At 41.3% G+C, this 17,461-nt stretch overlaps 1 protein-coding gene and 1 long non-coding RNA gene across 2 annotated transcripts; one reads left to right on the top strand and one right to left on the bottom strand.

Annotated features, from left to right (window-relative positions):
- Nucleotides 1-7,743: 7,743 nt before the first annotated feature.
- Nucleotides 7,744-12,672, bottom strand: LOC125752802 (uncharacterized). The gene is made up of 2 exons (XR_007403139.1): nt 12,538-12,672; nt 7,744-10,408 (listed from the first exon to the last, which is right to left on the bottom strand). It is a non-coding gene; the product is annotated as an uncharacterized LOC125752802 (long non-coding RNA).
- On the top strand, nt 12,389-17,420 carry MCL1 (MCL1 apoptosis regulator, BCL2 family member). The gene is made up of 3 exons (XM_025453129.3): nt 12,389-13,317; nt 13,667-13,914; nt 14,425-17,420. The coding sequence occupies exons 1-3, from the start codon at nt 12,630-12,632 to the stop codon at nt 14,539-14,541; spliced, it is 1,053 nt and encodes a 350-aa protein (XP_025308914.1). The 5' UTR covers nt 12,389-12,629; the 3' UTR covers nt 14,542-17,420.
- The last annotated feature ends 41 nt before the right edge of the window (nt 17,421-17,461 follow it).

Here is a 17,461-nt window from a genome sequence, read left to right as displayed (position 1 = left end):
TTAATTAAAGGGATACTTCCTCACAATCAAGTGGGATTTATTCTAAGGACTCAAGGATGGTTCAATATCTACAAATCAATCAACATGATACACCACATTAACAAAGGATAAAAATCACATGATCATCAATATAGATGCAGAAAAAAGTATTTGACAAAATTCAACATCCATTCATAATAAAAACTCTCAACAAAATGGTTTAGAGGAAACAAACCTCAACATAATAAACTTCACATATGATAAACCCACAGCTAACATCACAATGGTAAAAGGCTGAAAGCTTTTCCTCTAAGTTCAGGAATAAGACAAGGATGTTCACTCTCACCACTTTTATTCAACATAGTACTGGAAGTACTAGCTGCAGCAATCAGACAAGAAAAGGCATCCAAACTGATAAGGAAGAAAAGAGATTATGACTATTTGCAGATGATGTGATACTGTATAGAGAAGACCTTAAAGACTTAACAAAAATCCATTATAACTAATACATGAATCCAGTTAAGTTGCAGCATACAAAGTTAATATACTGAAATTTGTTGTGTTTCTAAACACTAATGAACTAGCAGAGGGGCGCCTGGGTGGCTCAGCAGTTGAGCATCTGCCTTTGGCTCAGGGATTGTGTCCCGCATCAGGCTCCCCATAGGGAGCCTGCTTCACCCTCTGCCTATGTCTCTGCCTCTCTGTGTCTCTCATGAATATATAAATAAATAAAATCTTTAAAAAAAAAAACTAGCAGAAAGAAATTAAGGAAACAATTCCATGTACAATTGCATCAAAAAGAATAAAATACCTAGGAATAAATTTAACCTCAGAGGCAAAAGACCTGTACTCTGAAAACTATAAGATACCGATGAAATAAACTGAAGACGACACAAACAAATGGAAAGAATTCCATGTTCATAAATAGGAAGAATTAATATTGTTAAAACGTCCATACTACTCAAGGCAATCTGCAGTTGCACGCAATCCTTAACAAAATACCAACAGCATTTTAGGGGCAGTCAGTGGAGCATAAAAGACTATTGATCTCAGGTTTATGAGTTCAAGCCCTATAATGGTTATAAAGATTGCTTTAATTTTTTTTAAAGATAAGAACAGCATTTTTCACAGAACTAGAACAAAAAATACCAGAATTTGTGTGGAACCACAAAAGACCCCAAATAGCCAAAGCAATCTTGGATAAGAACAAAACTGGAGGTATCATAATCCCAGACTTCAAACTATACTACAAAATATAGTAAAACAGTATGGTAACTGATACAAAAATAGACACAGATATCAAAAGAACAGAATAAGGAACGCAGAAATAAACCTGCACGTGATTAATATGGTCAATAAATTTATAGCAAAGGAAGCATGAATATACAATGGGGAAAAGGCACTCTTTTCAATAAATGATGTTGGGAAAACCAGACAGCTACATGCAACAGAATGAAACTGGACTGCTTTCTTACACCATACACAAAATAAACTCTAATGGGCTAAAGACCTAAATGTAAGACCTAAAACCATCAAACTCTAAAGAAACATAGTAAGTTCTTGGGACATTGGCCTTAGCAGTATTTTTCTGGATATCTTTCCCCAGACAAGAGAAACAAAAGCAAAAATGAACAGCTAGAAAAGTAAAAAACATTTGCACAATGAAGGAAATCATCAACAAAATGAGAATGCAACCTACTGAACAGGAGAAGATACTTGCAAATGCTCTATCTGATAAGGAGTTAATACCAAAATTTATAAAGAACTCATTCAACTCAATACTAAAAAAAACCCCACATAATCCAATTTAAAAATGGGCAAAGGACCTAAATAGGCATTCTTTCAAAGAAGACATACAGATGGTCAACGGGCACATGAAAAGATGCTCAATGTCATTAATCATAAGAGAAATGGAAGTTAAAAATACAATAAGATATCACCTCACAACTGTTAGAAGGACTAATATCAAAGACAGGAAATAATAAATTCTAAAACTAACAAAAAGACATGAAATAAGTGTCGGTGAGGATATGGAAAAAATGGAACGTTTGTACACTGTTGGAGGGAATGTAAAATGGTGCAACCACTATGAAAAACTCTGTAGAAGTTCTTCAAAAATTTAAAAGTAGAAAGGTGCCTCAGTCAGTTAAGCATCTGCCTTCGGCTCCAGTCCTGATCCCAGGGTCCTGAGATTAAGCCCCGCATCAGGCTCCCTGCTCAGTGGGGAGTCTGCTTCTCCCTCTCCCCCTGCTTCTGCTCTCTCTCTCTCTCTCTCTCTCTGTGTCACTCACTCTCTCAAATAAATAAATTAAAACTTTAAAAAAATTAAAAGTAGAAATGCCATACAACCCAGTACTGTCACTTCTGAGTACTTACTGAAGAAAACAAAAACACTAATTCAAAAGATATATGTACCCCTGTGTTCATTGCAGCATTATTTACAATAGCTAAGATATGGAAACAACCTAAGTGTCCATCAATGGATGAATGAATAAAGAAATTGTGGTATTATGTACATAATGGAATATCACTCAGCCATAAAAAAAAGATGAACCTTGTTATTTGTGACAACAGGGATAGGCCTAGAAGGTATTAAGTGAAAAAAATCAGACCAAGAAAAAGAAATACCACATGATTTCACTTTTATGTAGAATCTAAAAAACAAATGAAACACAGAAACAGACTCATAAAGAACAAATTGGAGGTTGCCAGAGAGGAGGGGAGTAGGAGATGGGCAAAACAGATGAAGAGGATTAAGAAGTGCAAACTTCCAATTATGAAATAAATAAGTCACAGAGTTAAAAAGTACAGCATACGGCAGCCCGGGTGGCTCAGCAGTTTAGCACCGACTTCAGCCCAGGGCCTGATTCTGGAGACCCGGGATCAAGTCCCACATCGGGCTCCCTGCATGGAGCCTGCTTCTCTCTCTCTCTCTCTGTGTGTGTGTGTGTGTGTGTGTGTGTGTGTGTCTTGTGAATAAATAAATAAAATCTTTTTTTTTTTAAAGTACAGCATAAAGAATATAGTACTATAATAACTTTGTGTGGTGATAGTAACTACATTTATCATGGTGATTTTTTTTTTTTTTTTTTATGATAGTCACACAGAGAGAGAGAGAGGCAGAGACACAGGCAGAGGGAGAAGCAGGCTCCATGCACCGGGAGCCCGACGTGGGATTCGATCCCGGGTCTCCAGGATCGCGCCCTGGGCCAAAGGCAGGCGCCAAACCGCTGCGCCACCCAGGGATCCCATGGTGATTATTTTGTAATGTATGATTGTTAAATCACTATGTTGCACGCCAGAAACTAATCAACTATACTTCAATTTGTTTAAAAAAAAAAAAAAGGAAACAAACAAACTAGGGGTGCCTGGTTGGCTCAGTTGGGTTGAGTGTCTGACTCTTGGTTTTGGCTCAGGTCATTATCTCAGGGTCGTAGGATCAAGTTCCACACTGAGTTCTGTGCTTAGCAGGGAGACTGCTTGAAATTCTCTCCAACTCTCTCTGCCCCTCCCCTCACTCGTGCATGTGCGTGTGCTCTAAAGTAAATCTTTTTTTTTTTTTAAGATTTTATTTATTTATTCATGAGAGACACAGAGAGTCAGAGACGTAGGCAGAGGGAGAAGCAGGCTCCATGCAGGGAGCCCAATGTGGGACTCAATCCCAGGACTCCAGGATCACAACCTGAGCTAAAGGCAGATGCTAAACTGCTGAGCCACTTAGGCGTCCCTAAAGTAAATAAATCTTGAAAAAAATAAAATAAACAAAAAAGAAACCAAATAATTGCCCAAGGTCACTGAAATGGTAATTGGCAGAGCTGGGTTGGTATGATTTGTAAGGCTGTGTTGTCATGCAGCCCCACTCTACTCTATATTTCACTATGGTAATTCTTTAAATACACCACACTGTTTTGGCTCTGTGCCTTTGCCTAGGTTCTTCTCTGCTTACAAGGTTTTGCCCCATGTACTCCCAGTGAACACTCACACACAGTTCAAAACCTACCTCAAAATCACTTCCCCCCCATGGCACCCTCCTCTGGGTGCTTGTATATTTTGCTCATAAGTCTTTTGGCACTAAATATGTTTTTATTTTAATATCATTGTATTTGTGAATTTTTTCTTCTATAGTTACTGCTTTTTATATTGCTTAATAACTCTTTTCCTACACTGAGTTCATAAAATATTCTCCTATATATAATGTTTTCAGTTTCAATCCACCTGAATATTTGTTTATATAATATATGGTATGAGTCAGAGATCCAGCTTTATTGTTTTCCATATAAATATCCAGTATCCTAGCTCCATATATTGAGCAATCCTTCTTTTCCCTACTGACCTGCAATGTTGCTTCTGTCATCAAGTTCCCATAATACATATAAGTCTACCTGTGGGCTCTCTATTCTGTCATATTAATCTGCTGGTCTTTCCCTGCTAATACCACTGTCTTTTTTTTTTTCTTTTTAAAAATATTTATTCCTGAGAGACACACAGAGAGAGAGGCAGAGACACAGGCAGAGGGAGAAGCAGGCTCCATGCAGGGACTCGATCCCAGGTCTCCATGATCATGCCCTGAGCTGAAGGCAGGTGTTCAACCATGGAGCCACCCAGGTGTCCCATCTTTTTTTCTCTATAGACTTATAAGTCATGATGTCCAGCATGGCTACTCCCCTTATTGTTGTTCTTTTTTTTTTTTCTTTCAAGAGTGTCTTGGCAAATCTTGGTCCTTTGGTCTTCTGTATAAGTTTCAGAATCAACTTACCCTACTCCTTATTTGGAACTGCATTCAATATGTATATCAGTTTGAAGGAGAACTGATTTTCACAGTTATGAGTCCATCTACATGTGAACATGGTTTATGTCTCTTTGGGTTTTTATTTTTATTTTTTATTTTTTTCTATTTGGGTTTTTAAAATGTATTTCAGTAGAGTTTTATAATTTTCTCCACATAGTTTTACACATAATAGTAGAATCTGCTAACTGTGCTTCCTTTCTTCTGTAATAACAGAATCCCCAATTTTTAGCGGGGCACACAGACACTCAGAACAAATACTATACTTCATAGCCTCCCATGACTAATTTCTGGCTAACATGATAATAGCAAAAATAGTATGCAACTTATGGGAAGTGCCATTAAAGGAAGCTAGATACCCTTTGTCTTCTCTTTTCTCCTTCCTGCTGGTTGGAATGCAGGTAACATAAATGAAGCTAGCAGTCTTGGACCATGAAGTAAAAAAAAAAGCACTTATGAGGATACCAGAACATATTAGAAGAAAGAAAAGTTCCTAATCAAAATGGAACCACCATGTCAACTTTGGGTTCGTCAGAAAGGGAGAAGAATGGACACTGGATAAGACAACTAGCAATGTTTGTCACATCTTCTGAGAGGCTACAGAACCCTAGTTGTATGCTAGTTTCACCTGTGAGAACTAGGGTCTGAAATTATGATTCTGTAGGCAAAGATAACAATTAGTGTTGTGATGGAAGGGTAGGAAAATACTGATGCTGGAGGCACTGTGCGAAAGAGTATGATATGAAGTAAGAAGTGTAGAAAATGGTCAACTATGCATGAAGTTCAATTAATGATTTTGATACAAAAACAGGAGATAAACCATTTTAGTGTATAAGCAAGAGTAACTATTACAGAATATGGTCATGGGGTGACTGTTTAGGAAAAATTATGCACAGCTTAGAAATAAGGACAAAAAATGACTATGTTACCTTTTAATATCGTGCTAGAGCATTTTTAAGTAAATCCGCATGAGGGTCACCAACTTATCTAGCAGAATATAATTTTGATTAGCACCCAAAAATTTTACAACCTTCAAAAGTTAGAGGGTAATTATTGCAATCATGTTTTTTTATTAAAGATTTTATTTATTTACTCATGAGACACACATAGAGAGGCAGAGACACAGGCAGAGGGAGAAGCTCTATGCTGGAAGCCCAACATGGGACTCGATCCTGGGTCTCCAGGATCATGCCCTGGGCCTTTAGGCAGCGCTAAACCACTGAACCACCCAGGCTGCCCAGTGCAAAGATTTTTTTTCTAGTCTACTAAAGAAGATAACCCTAGGGGCATCTGGGTGGTGCAGTTGGTTGAGTGTCCAGCTCTGTTTCGACTCAGGTCATGATCTCGGGGTCCTGGGATTGAACCCTGCAGTAGGCTCCATGCTCAGCTCAGAGTCTGCTTGAGATTATTTTTCCTTCTCTCTCTGCCCCTCCTGCTTATGCTCTCTCTGAAAATAAATAATTAAAAAAAAGATAATCCCAAAGTTATAATTTATTCCCCTATAGGACATTAACTGCTCTTGTACCTAATTTTAGCAGTCCTTCCTTAGCAGTTCTTTCCCTAATAATATAAATCTCAATTTTCATATCTTCACGAAATCAGTTTTGGCATTGTTAATTTATTGAAGTAAATAAAATTTGAAATGTGTAAAAAAGGAAAGAATATGGCATAAAGAGGACATAGAGCTTAAAAGCAAAAGATCAGCTTTACTTTAGTGGAAGAAGACAGGTGTTCCACTAATTCTGGAAATTTCTATTAGCAGAGTAGAGAGCCTCCCAAAATTCAAGTTATATACAGGACCTAAAAAAAATTTTTTTTAATGAAATGAAACAAAAACCAAACCAAACAACAGCAACAACGACAACAACAACAACAACAGAAACCCAAGGTAATGCCTGGGGGGTTCTCTTGGTTAACCCTCTGCCTTCAGCTCAAGTCATGATCCCAAGATCCTGGGATGGAGCCCCTCAATGGGCTCCATGTTCAGTGGGGAGCCTGCTTCTCCCTCTCGTCCTCCCCATCAGCTTGTGCTCTCTTACTCTTTCCCTCTCAAATAAATAAAGTCTTAAAAAAAAAAAATACTGTTTTCCCAGGATGAGGAATAAAAGGGATGAATAATTAAGAGAGGCAATAAGGAGCAAGGAGCAAGTTTTTTCATTACAGAAGGGGAAAGGCAACATGAAATATTAAGTACACCAAATTTCAGGCCCCAAAAGAGTGGAGAACAAAGCTATTGGAAAACATCTTAGAGCAGCCTGGGTGGCTCAGCGGTTTAGCGCTGCCTTCCGCCCAGGGCGTGATCCTGGAGACCCGGGATGGAGTCCCATGTCAGGCTCCCTGCATGGAAACTGCTTCTCCCTCTGCCTGTGTCTCTGCCTCTCTCTCACTCTCTCTGTTGTCTCTTATGAATGAATGAATGAATGAATGAATGAATGAATACACACACAAATAAAATATTAAAAAAAAAAAAGGAAAACATCTTAGTTCCAGGGCACCTGAGTGGCTCGGTTGAGCACTGGACTCTTGATTTCAGCTCAGTCACGATCTCAGGGTTGTGGGTTCCAGACTCGCATGGAACCCTATGCTCAGCAGAGTGCTGAAGATCTTTCTCTCTCTCTCTGCCCCTCTCCCCCCTAATAAGTAAATCTCCCTCAAATAAATAAATCTTTAAAGATTTAATTTTTTTATCTTTTTTAATTTAAAGAGAGCAGGGGGAGGGGAGGGGCAGAAGAAGAGGAAAGAGAGTACTAGAATCTGAGCCAAGCACAGAGCCCCATGTGGGGCTTCACCCCATAATCCTGAGATCATGACCTAGCTGAAAGAGTCCAAACTCGACTGAGTCACCTACGTATCCCATTTTTAAAAAGATTTTATTTATTAAGATCTCTCTCTTTCCCTCTGCTCCTCATCCCCAACTCATACCCCCTCTCTCAAACAACAACAAAAGAATACATCTTAGTTCCAAAGCTGAGACCTAGTTGTTGTTTTTTTTTTTCTATTTTAAAAGAAATGATGTAAATGAATTCCCTGAAACAAAGGCACATTTTGAGGAGGAAATGTGCTCACAGATTGGGGAAGTTTCAAAGGATTTAATACATGCCTAAAAAAAAAAGATTGGCACAGTCAGGATGTCAACAATGCCTTTCTTTTGAGGGTCAGGACTGTGGCCAAAATAGTTATCCTAAGAACAAGAACCATTCTTGGGGTGCCTGGGTGGCTCAGTAGTTGAGCATGTGCCTTTGGCTCAGGTCATGATCCTGGGGTCCTGGGATCCAGTCCCACATCAGACTCCCTGCAGGGAGCCTGCTTCTCCCTCTGCCTATGTCTCTCATGAATAAATAAATAAATCTTAAATAAAAAAAGAAAAAGAACAGGAACCATTCTTGATAGGGTGTGTACACAAATTCAGAGGTTACTCTGACTGAACAATACTCGGGATCAGAAGTCCTAAGTGAATTCAGATTCCCTGAGGACAGGACCTCCAAGATATCCTAAAGATATGCTGACTCCTTGCCTCTAAACTGAACAGACCCTTCCCCTTACTGGTGAGTTTAGTGGTTCATGAGGGCAGTCCACAGGAGTCTGGAATGTGGTCTACCTGTTCATATTGTGTAATATAGATGCCTACATTATGATAATGTCACACACTGTTCTGTCATTCTCTTAGTCACTAAGCACTATTAGACTCTGCCTCCAGTGTCTCTATGTGTCATCCTTTCCATTAGTCTACCATCACCTAAGCACAGATCACTGTAATTCTTGCCTATCATATTGTAGTACCTCCTAATTTTTCTGCTTCCAATCCTCTCCCTCAATCCATTCTAAAACCCACAATTAGAATATTGAACCTAAATCAGAACATATATCACAGTACTCTAGTGCTCAGTGGATTCCAGCTGCCTAGAAAAGATAAACTTTTCTTTGTTCAAAGTTCAAAACTTTGGCTTTCAAAGCCCTCAATAATATCACCCTGTCCCACTTTTCTAGCCTTATATATCCCAAATTAGTAAACATTCAGATTCATCCATTCAACAATGGAATGTCTAGGCACCGCTACGGTTACAAAGGGAAACACAGTAAGTGTCCCCATCAAGTGGACAGCCAGTGGAAGAGACAAGTAAAACTGAAGAGTAGCCAGGGTGGAAAAAGGAAAACCAGGAGAGTGTGGTGTCCTAAAAAGCACATAAATAGTTCCAAGAAGGGAATGATCAACCACATCAAATAATGTGAGATGTCAAATAAAATGAGGATTGCAAATTGACCCCAAGAATTTGGCCATGTGGAAATCATTGATGACATGACAAGAATTATTTCAGTGGAATAGTGAGAATGAAGGCTTGATTGGGATGGGTTCAAGAGAGAAAGCTGGTAAGGAGATTAAAGATGTTTGCTATAAAGGAGAGAATCAAAGAATTTAGGTTCTAGGGAAGTCTTCTTGAGGATGTGAGAGAGAACATCAGGTTTATATGCTGGTGGGAATGATTCAACAGAGAGAAACTGATGCAAGAATATAAAGGGATGGGGCGCCAACTGGATGGCTCAGTCTGTTAGGCGTCCAGTCTTGGTTTTGGCTCAGGTCATGATCTCAAGGTAGTGAAATCAAGCCCTGCGTTGGACTGTGTACTCAGCGTGAACTCTGCTTCAGATTCTCTCTCCTTCTCCCTCTGCCCCTCTCCCTGCTCACACACATGCACTGTCTCTAAAAATAAATAAAATCTTAAAAGACAAAAACAAAAATGTAAAGGGATAACTGTAAATACTCGAGGCAAAGAAGTGAGATCCAATGCACAAGAGGCTGATCTGAGGTAGCAGGGAAGGTTCATTTAGTTTAACCACACAAAAAGAATGGGAATATAAGGAGTCATACTAGATTTGGTGGAGAGAAATGAAGTTTTTCTCTTCTGATTGCTTCCATTTTCTCAGTAAAGTAAGTTAAACAGCTGAGAATGAGGAAGACAGGAGGGAACACTGGAGGTTTAGGGACGAGAGAAGTCATGCAATAGTCATCTTGGACCATAAGAGAGTGAATTGACCAAAGAAATGCAATAGGGATGCTGAGCACATGAGATTTCTGGCAATGCATTTCCTTTTTCAGCCTCTTAAAAAGTGTTTGTACTTGCTGTTTCTTCAATCTCTCTCCTCTTGTCTGATAAAATTGCGTTCAAGAAAAAAAAAATTGCATTCTAGAAAGCTCACTAAAAAAGCTACTTCTTCCATAAGGTCCTCTAGCTCTCCTAGCCCAAAGTGATTTTTCCAGCCTCTCAATTCCAAAAATAAATTGTTGGGGCACCTGGGTGGCTCAAGGGGCTGGCGTAGGCCCTTCACCTCAGGGCGTGATCCTGGGATCCTGGGATCAAGTCCCGCACCGGGCTCCCCACAGGGAGCCTGTTTCTCCCTCTGCCTATGTCTCTGCCTGTGTCTCTCATGAATAAATAAAATCTTTATTTAAAAAAATTGTTGACGCCCCCTATAGAGCATATATTCCATCTCAAATGGTTAGTGCTGGGATCCCTGGGTGGCGCAGTGGTTTGGCTCCTGCCTTTGACCCAGGGCGCGATCCTGGAGACCCGGGATCCAATCCCACGTCGGGCTCCCGGTGCATGGAGCCTGCTTCTGCCTGTGTCTCTGCCTGTCTCTCTGTGACTATCATAAATAAAAATTAAAAAAAAAATCAAATGGTTAGTGCTGTGCAAGATTAGAAGTTTCTTAAATTAGAAAGACCATTATTTAAAAAAATTTTTTTTTATTTAAAATTTTAGTTAGGGACACCTGGGTGGCTCAGTGGTTGAGCGTCTGCCTTCAGCTCAGGGCATGATCGACATGGGGCTCCTTGTGGGGAGATTGCTTCTCCCTCTACCTATGTCTTTGCCTCTCTCTCTCATGAATAAATAAAATATATAAATAATAAAAATTTAATTAATATACAGTGCAATATTGGTATCAGAGAATTCAGTGATTCATCACTTGCATACAACACCCAGTGCTCATCACAAGTGCATCTTTTTTTTTTTTTTTAAGATTTTATTTATTTATTCATGAGAGACACAGAGAGAGAGAGAGGCAGAGGGAGAAGCAGGCTCCACCCAGGGAGCCCGATGTGGGACTCGATCCCAGGACCCCAGGATCACTCCCTGGGCCAAAGGCAGGCTCCAAACCACTGAGCCACCCAGGGATCCCACAAGTGCATCTTTAATACCCATCTCCCATCTAGCCCATCCCCCACCCACTTCCCTCCATCAATCCTCAATTTGTTCTCTATCATTAAGAGGCTCCATGGTAAAAAAAAAAAAAAAAAAAAAAAAAAGGCTCCATGGTTTGTTTCCCTCTCTCCTTTTATCTGTTTTCTTTCTTAAATTCCACATGAGTAAAATCATATGGTATTTGTCTTTCTCTGGCTTATTTTGCTTAGCAATAATACATTGCAGCTCCATCCAAGTCATTACAAATGGCAAGATTTCATTTTTGATGGCTAAGTAATATTCCATTGTATATACATACACATACCACATCTTCTTTATCCATTCATCAGTTGATGGGCATATGGGCTCTCTCCATAGTTTGGTTATATGCAGCTATAAACATCAGAGTGCATATGCCCCTTTGAATCTGTATTTTTATATCCTTTGGGTAAATACCTAGAATTGCCAGATTATAGGGTAGTTCTATTTTTAGTTTTTAAGGCACCTCCATACTATTCTCCAGGGTGGCTGCACTGGTTTAGAGAGACCATTTCTTACTCATTACAATCACAGGATATTTTCTCCATCCTCTCTGCCACATATTATAAATGCCCATCGTTCTAGGTCTTGCCCAAATACATAAAATTATGTATATGGGAGCCTTATCTCCTTATTAAACTGTAATATTTTGGGGAACAAGAACCTTGCTCACTTTTCCAGCTTATGTCCCTCAAACACCTGGCTCTTGAATTTTAGCTATTTTTACAGATCTTTTTAACAAAAAGGGGCTGCTTCCATTAATGTTAACTCACATAGCAGGATCCCTGTCCTCAAGAGGTTTTACCCCTAGCGTCAAGAGTGCCTCATACTCAATACAAAAATAGAAGGTTAGAAGAGATGCTAACAGGCTAAGGCTTGCATTAAGTATCCAGACTGTGAAGTAGAGAAGGGGGATGAGAGAAAGCCAGTCCGGAGGCGGGAATAACATTTACCAGGGGCAGAACAATTTGTTTAAACAATTTACACATAAATGACCCATAGGGCAGCTCTTGCAAAGTCCTCATTTCCAAACATTGTTGGACTGAGAACATAGGTTGTGCAAAATAACTGCAGGTCTCCAACCGTGCCCTCTTAAGTACCCTTATCGTCTAGGCTGTTACTTCCCCATCCCCTTTCTTCTATCTCTGAGTAATTCATTGGGTTGACTTTGGTACCGGAAAAAAAAGGCCTCTGCCACAAAAGCAACAGCAGAGGCTCGCAAACCAGGGATCTGGGAGGCAGCGAGACAGCCAGGAGCACGCGCGCTCCGGCATAGACGACGAGCGGAAGCCCACCAGCCCAAGCGCCCGAGCCGCCCTTACGTAACCGACCGCGCTCCCCTCGAGCGCCGGAAGGCCCCGCCCCGCCCTGAAGCCCCGCCTCTACCTCTACCGGCCGGTGAGGTGCCGTGCGCAACCCTCCGGAAGCTTCCGCCCCTCTCCCCTTTTATGGGACTACGGTTTTGTTTTTTGTTTTTTTTTAAAGACTTGCTGACGCCACCGGGTAGGACTGGCCCTAAAACCATGATATAGAAGCTCCTCTCACAGTCCTTACTTCCGCTTCCTTCAACTGAGGAGTCGGGGCCATCCCCATTTTTCTCACTCAGGAGGCGGCGGCGGCGGCGGCGGCGGCGGCAGGAGCTTGCGATGTTCGGCCTCAAGAGAAACGCAGTAATCGGACTCAACCTCTACTGTGGGGGGGCCGGGCTGGGGGCCGGCAGCGGCGGCGCCTCCTCTTCGGGAGGGCGGCTTTTGGCTTCGGGGAAGGAGGCCACGACCAGACGGGAGGGAGGGGGAGGGGAAGCCGGTGCGGTGATTGGCGGAAGCGCCGGCGCAAGTCCCCCGACCACTCTGGCGCCGGACGCCCGGAGGGTCGCGCGGCCCTCACCCATTGGCGCTGAGGGCCCCAACGTCAGCGCGACCCCCCCGAGGCTGCTGCTGCTCGCGCCCCCCTGCCGCGCGTCGCCGCCTGAAGAGATGGAAGGCCCGGCCGCCGACGCCATCATGTCGCCCGAAGAGGAGCTAGACGGGTACGAGCCGGAACCTTTGGGGAAGCGGCCGGCGGTCCTGCCTCTGCTGGAGTTGGTGGGGGAGGCCAGCAGTGGCCCCGGCATGGACGGCTCGCTACCCTCGACGCCACCCCCGGCGGAGGAGGAGGAAGATGAGTTGTACCGGCAGTCCCTGGAGATTATCTCTCGGTACCTTCGGGAACAGGCCACAGGCGCCAAGGACGCGAAACCACTGGGCGGGTCTCGGGCGGCCAGCCGGAAGGCGTTAGAGACCCTCCGGCGAGTCGGGGACGGGGTACAGCGCAACCACGAGACAGCCTTCCAAGGTAAGCGGTGAGTGGCGGCGGCTGCGCTGCCTTGCTTCACCTGCCCCGGACTCACCCAGCAGAGGTGGGTGGTAACCGAAAACAAGTCCGTGTTGAAACGACTTCGCAATCTATTTCTGAAACCAGAATTTTCTGGCCATTAGTCATTGTTTCCGCCCATCTTAATTCTTTTGGAAATGGCAGCTCTGTTGAAAGCCCGGAAAGGGTGGGATGTCAGTTTTCAACCGGGGTCGTCCTGAGTTGTATAGACCCCAGAGAGCGATTTCCCCCGCCGTGGGTGGGCAGACAAGTCATGTCCTGGTTTAGACAAAGGAGGTCGTGAGAACCTGCGTGCTTTTCTTCCTCTCAGGCATGCTTCGGAAACTGGACATCAAAAACGAAGACGATGTCAAATCGTTGTCTCGAGTGATTGTCCATGTTTTCAGTGACGGAGTAACAAACTGGGGCAGGATTGTGACTCTTATTTCCTTTGGTGCCTTTGTGGCCAAACACTTGAAGAGTATAAACCAAGAAAGCTGCATCGAACCATTAGCAGAAAGCATCACAGATGTTCTCGTAAGGACGAAACGAGACTGGCTAGTCAAACAAAGAGGCTGGGTAAGTTTGTTTTAAGGTCGAAAGGGGGTCTTCGAGTGGAAATGGAATGAAGGATTATATAGGGAAAGTCTGGGGTTATTTAACTCTTTCTATGATTCACAACTCGGGTTTCAGGCACTAACTTAGGACCTGTTTGCCTAAAGTTGATATAAGTAGTGGGTTCACAGAGATAGTGTGGTATGATAGTCTTGAATTGTTGCATCAAAAAATCCCAGTTTTACTGGTTGTTGAGTCTTTTGCTTTTGGTATTGTAATTCAGCTGGATGCTTCATTGGATTCAAATTATGAAAAAATAAGAATCACTTGAGGATGTTAGTAAGTTACATTTCTGAGAGATGTGCCACCCCTCCCCCCCTTAATTGAATGTCTTTTGTAGCCTGGGGTAAATAATTGGTTCATTATGTTTGGGAAGAAACTTAGTTGTTTTAATTCATCTTTTCTTTATGGATAGTGTTTTTAAGTCATTGGAAACCCATACTTGAAAATGTGCTTTTCTTTTTTGTTTTCTAGGATGGGTTTGTGGAGTTCTTCCATGTAGAGGACCTAGAAGGTGGCATCAGAAATGTGCTGCTGGCTTTTGCAGGTGTTGCTGGAGTAGGAGCTGGTTTGGCATATCTAATAAGATAGCCTTTTAAGTGCAATAATTAACTTTTAAACAACCCCAGGCACCAAAACCACATATGACTGCTGTGAAATCAAATGTATTTATGAAGTTGGACTTTGAGCTGTCCAGGCTGTAACCTCGGAGAGTTCTACTCTAGCAACGTAGAAAAGCAAGTGGCAAGAGGATTATGGCTAACAGGAATAAATACATGGGAGAAGTAGTCCCCCTTGAAGAGTCACTGTCTAAAAGAAGCAGAGCTCAGTTTCAGCAACAGGCAAACTTGGGGAGGCCATGGAGGAGGACTTTTAGATTTAGTAAAGTTGGTAGGGTTGAAGAGACTTAATTTTCTTGTCTAGAACAGGAGAGTGGCCAGTAGCCAGGCTAGTCATAGAGTCCATTAAATATGTCCACTGAATTCATTAACTTCCCATATAGTGTTAAAAGAGAAGCACTAACAATGGCATTGATCTGTATGAAATGGATTTAAGCTACAGGTGATAGAACTATGACTAGAAGCCGCAGTACTGTACAACAGTGTGAAGGAAAGCTTTTTCTCTGTAATTAGCTTTCCCAAGTATACTTCTTGAAAGTCCAAGTGCTCAGGACGTTTTTACCTGTTCTACTTTGGCTTGGTTTGAGTGGTTTAGTTTATTAGCCTAGTAATGGCCAACAATACTTGACTTAGGGTCAATAATTACAATTGCAAATGTGGGAATAGCCTCAATTTTTAAGGCAAAAACAAATTGTAAATGTATTTGTCTGTAAAAATTGTGTATATTTTTACAGAAAGTCTATTTCTTTGAAATGTAAAGGGATGAAGAGTCTCAAAATATATTAGTTTTTTTTTCATGCCCGTTTGAAATTTACAACTTCTGTAGTTAGGAATCTATTTCTTACAGCTTTTCTAAATTTTGTCCTGGTCAGTTCTAGATTGTATACAGAACCAATTGATGTAATTGTATGCAACTTGGTTGTAGTGGAACAATTCCAATTCATAACTATGCAGACTTTTTAATTTTCCTATCTGATTGGTAAGTATTCTTTAGTGGTTTTGGGTGTTTTGTTTTGTTTTAAACCTGGGATTGAGAAGTTGATGAATGGAAATTCATCCTTTAACTTCATTACATGTGGGTTTACAATAATTGAGTCAAGGTGAAGTTTGAAGTTTGGGGGCAGGGGGCGTGTGTGGGTTGATAACTTAAAAAAATAATGGGCTCTGATTGGGCAGCTACTCATTTGAGTTCCTTCCATTTGACCTAATTTAACTGGTGAAATTTAAATTGAGTTTATGAGCTCATCTTCAAAACTTTTGCTAGAAGATTTTCAGCTGTTCCAAATGGGACTTACTAACAGTATGTATATAAAAAGATCACATCAGTGGATGAGAGACATTTGATCCCTTGTTTGCTTAATAAATTGTAAAATGATGGCTTGGAAAAGCAGGCTTATAGTCTAACCATGGTGCTATTATTAGGCTTGCTTGTTAAACACAGGTCTAAGCCTAGTATATCAATAAAACAAATACTTATTTCATTTGTTAATGATTCCCACACTTTGTTTCAGATTTTTGTATTGGCATCTCTTTGGATTTCAGACTTGATATTTTATTAGACTTAACTTTATTTTCTGTCCTTCCTTGAAATATTTGCTGCTTGTTCTCCATCTACAGATAGTTATATCATTTCCTACATCCTTATCCCACCATTCCTGAACGCTTACTAGACCTTCTAGTTTTTGGCACTATGAACCCTAAGTAAACCGCACCCCACCACACCCCGCCCAGTTGTCCAGAGACTTTCATCCTTAATGAATTTTATTCTTGGGAAGTGGTAGTATAGTGTGTGCCAGGACCATAACAGTCATGTGGTGGCAAGAGTCCCTTTTCCTTGGATTGGTACCTTTTCAGTTGTTGTTTTATCCTGTATTTGGGGGGAATATTGTAAAAGTCCCTTTAGGAATTTTCAAAGGTGGGACAACAAATTATGTGACTTTGTCCCACTTATTTGCATTAGAAAATGCTCATTTAGAATTACAGAAAGATGGGCTCTGTTCAACATCAAAGAGTTATGTAAAAGCTACTGGTAAACTGAAGGCAGCTTCTATAGTAAACCTAGGGTCATTTGAAAGCTTCATCTGCAGAACACGACCTTTAATCTGTGGACTCTAGATGAAAATAGGCATGAATAAAATGACTAAGAATGTAATAGGGAAGGACTGCCCTGCCTGCCTATCTTTGAGCCATAAGGTCATCTAGCTAGAACTATTTTTACCTATGTATTTATCGTTCTTGATCATGAACCACTTATTTATGTCTATCTCTAAGGACCTAAAAGCACTTTATGTAGTTTTTAATTAATCTTAAGATCTGGAAAAGGTGACTAAGAGGTCTGTTTCCCCATATCCAGTTGTGGAAATAAGTGCATAGATGTAAATTGGAGTTTTAAGGAACCCAATTCCCAATTTACTAGGTGTGACTGCTGAATTATAGAGGAGGGTCTTAGTTGAAACTTTGGTTCGGGGCTGTCAGGGCTTAGGGAGCCCAAGTGCTTTAGGGAAGGGTGGGTGGTTTTCTAGGGAGAGGAGGCACGTGTTCTAAGTGCTGACTAGTTGCATAGTTCAGGCAAGTCCTCCAAAGTGGAAAGGGAGGGGCTGCTTGGAAACTGGCTCTCAGCAACTTGTCTTATGCTTCTCTCAGGGAAAAACATGCAATCCTCTAGTGTCCATGTACACTCTATTTGGGGTAAACACCTTGGTTCTGGTTAGACAGCTAATGCTGTTGACAGCTGTGCCAGGAAGAGTTAGGACCAACTACAAATTAATGTGGGCTGTAAAATGTAGTATGTTTCCCTAACTTCCTGTTTTTTCCTGAGAAGAAAATAATAAATCTTTTATTCAAATACAAGGTGTGGTACGGGTGTTTTCTAATCAATGACTGTCTTCCTT

Source organism: Canis lupus, chromosome 17 (assembly GCF_003254725.2).
Source record: "Canis lupus dingo isolate Sandy chromosome 17, ASM325472v2, whole genome shotgun sequence".
NCBI lineage: Eukaryota > Metazoa > Chordata > Mammalia > Carnivora > Canidae > Canis > Canis lupus.
Note: the sequence above shows the minus strand (reverse complement) of the source record. Positions and strands in the feature narration are given on the sequence as shown.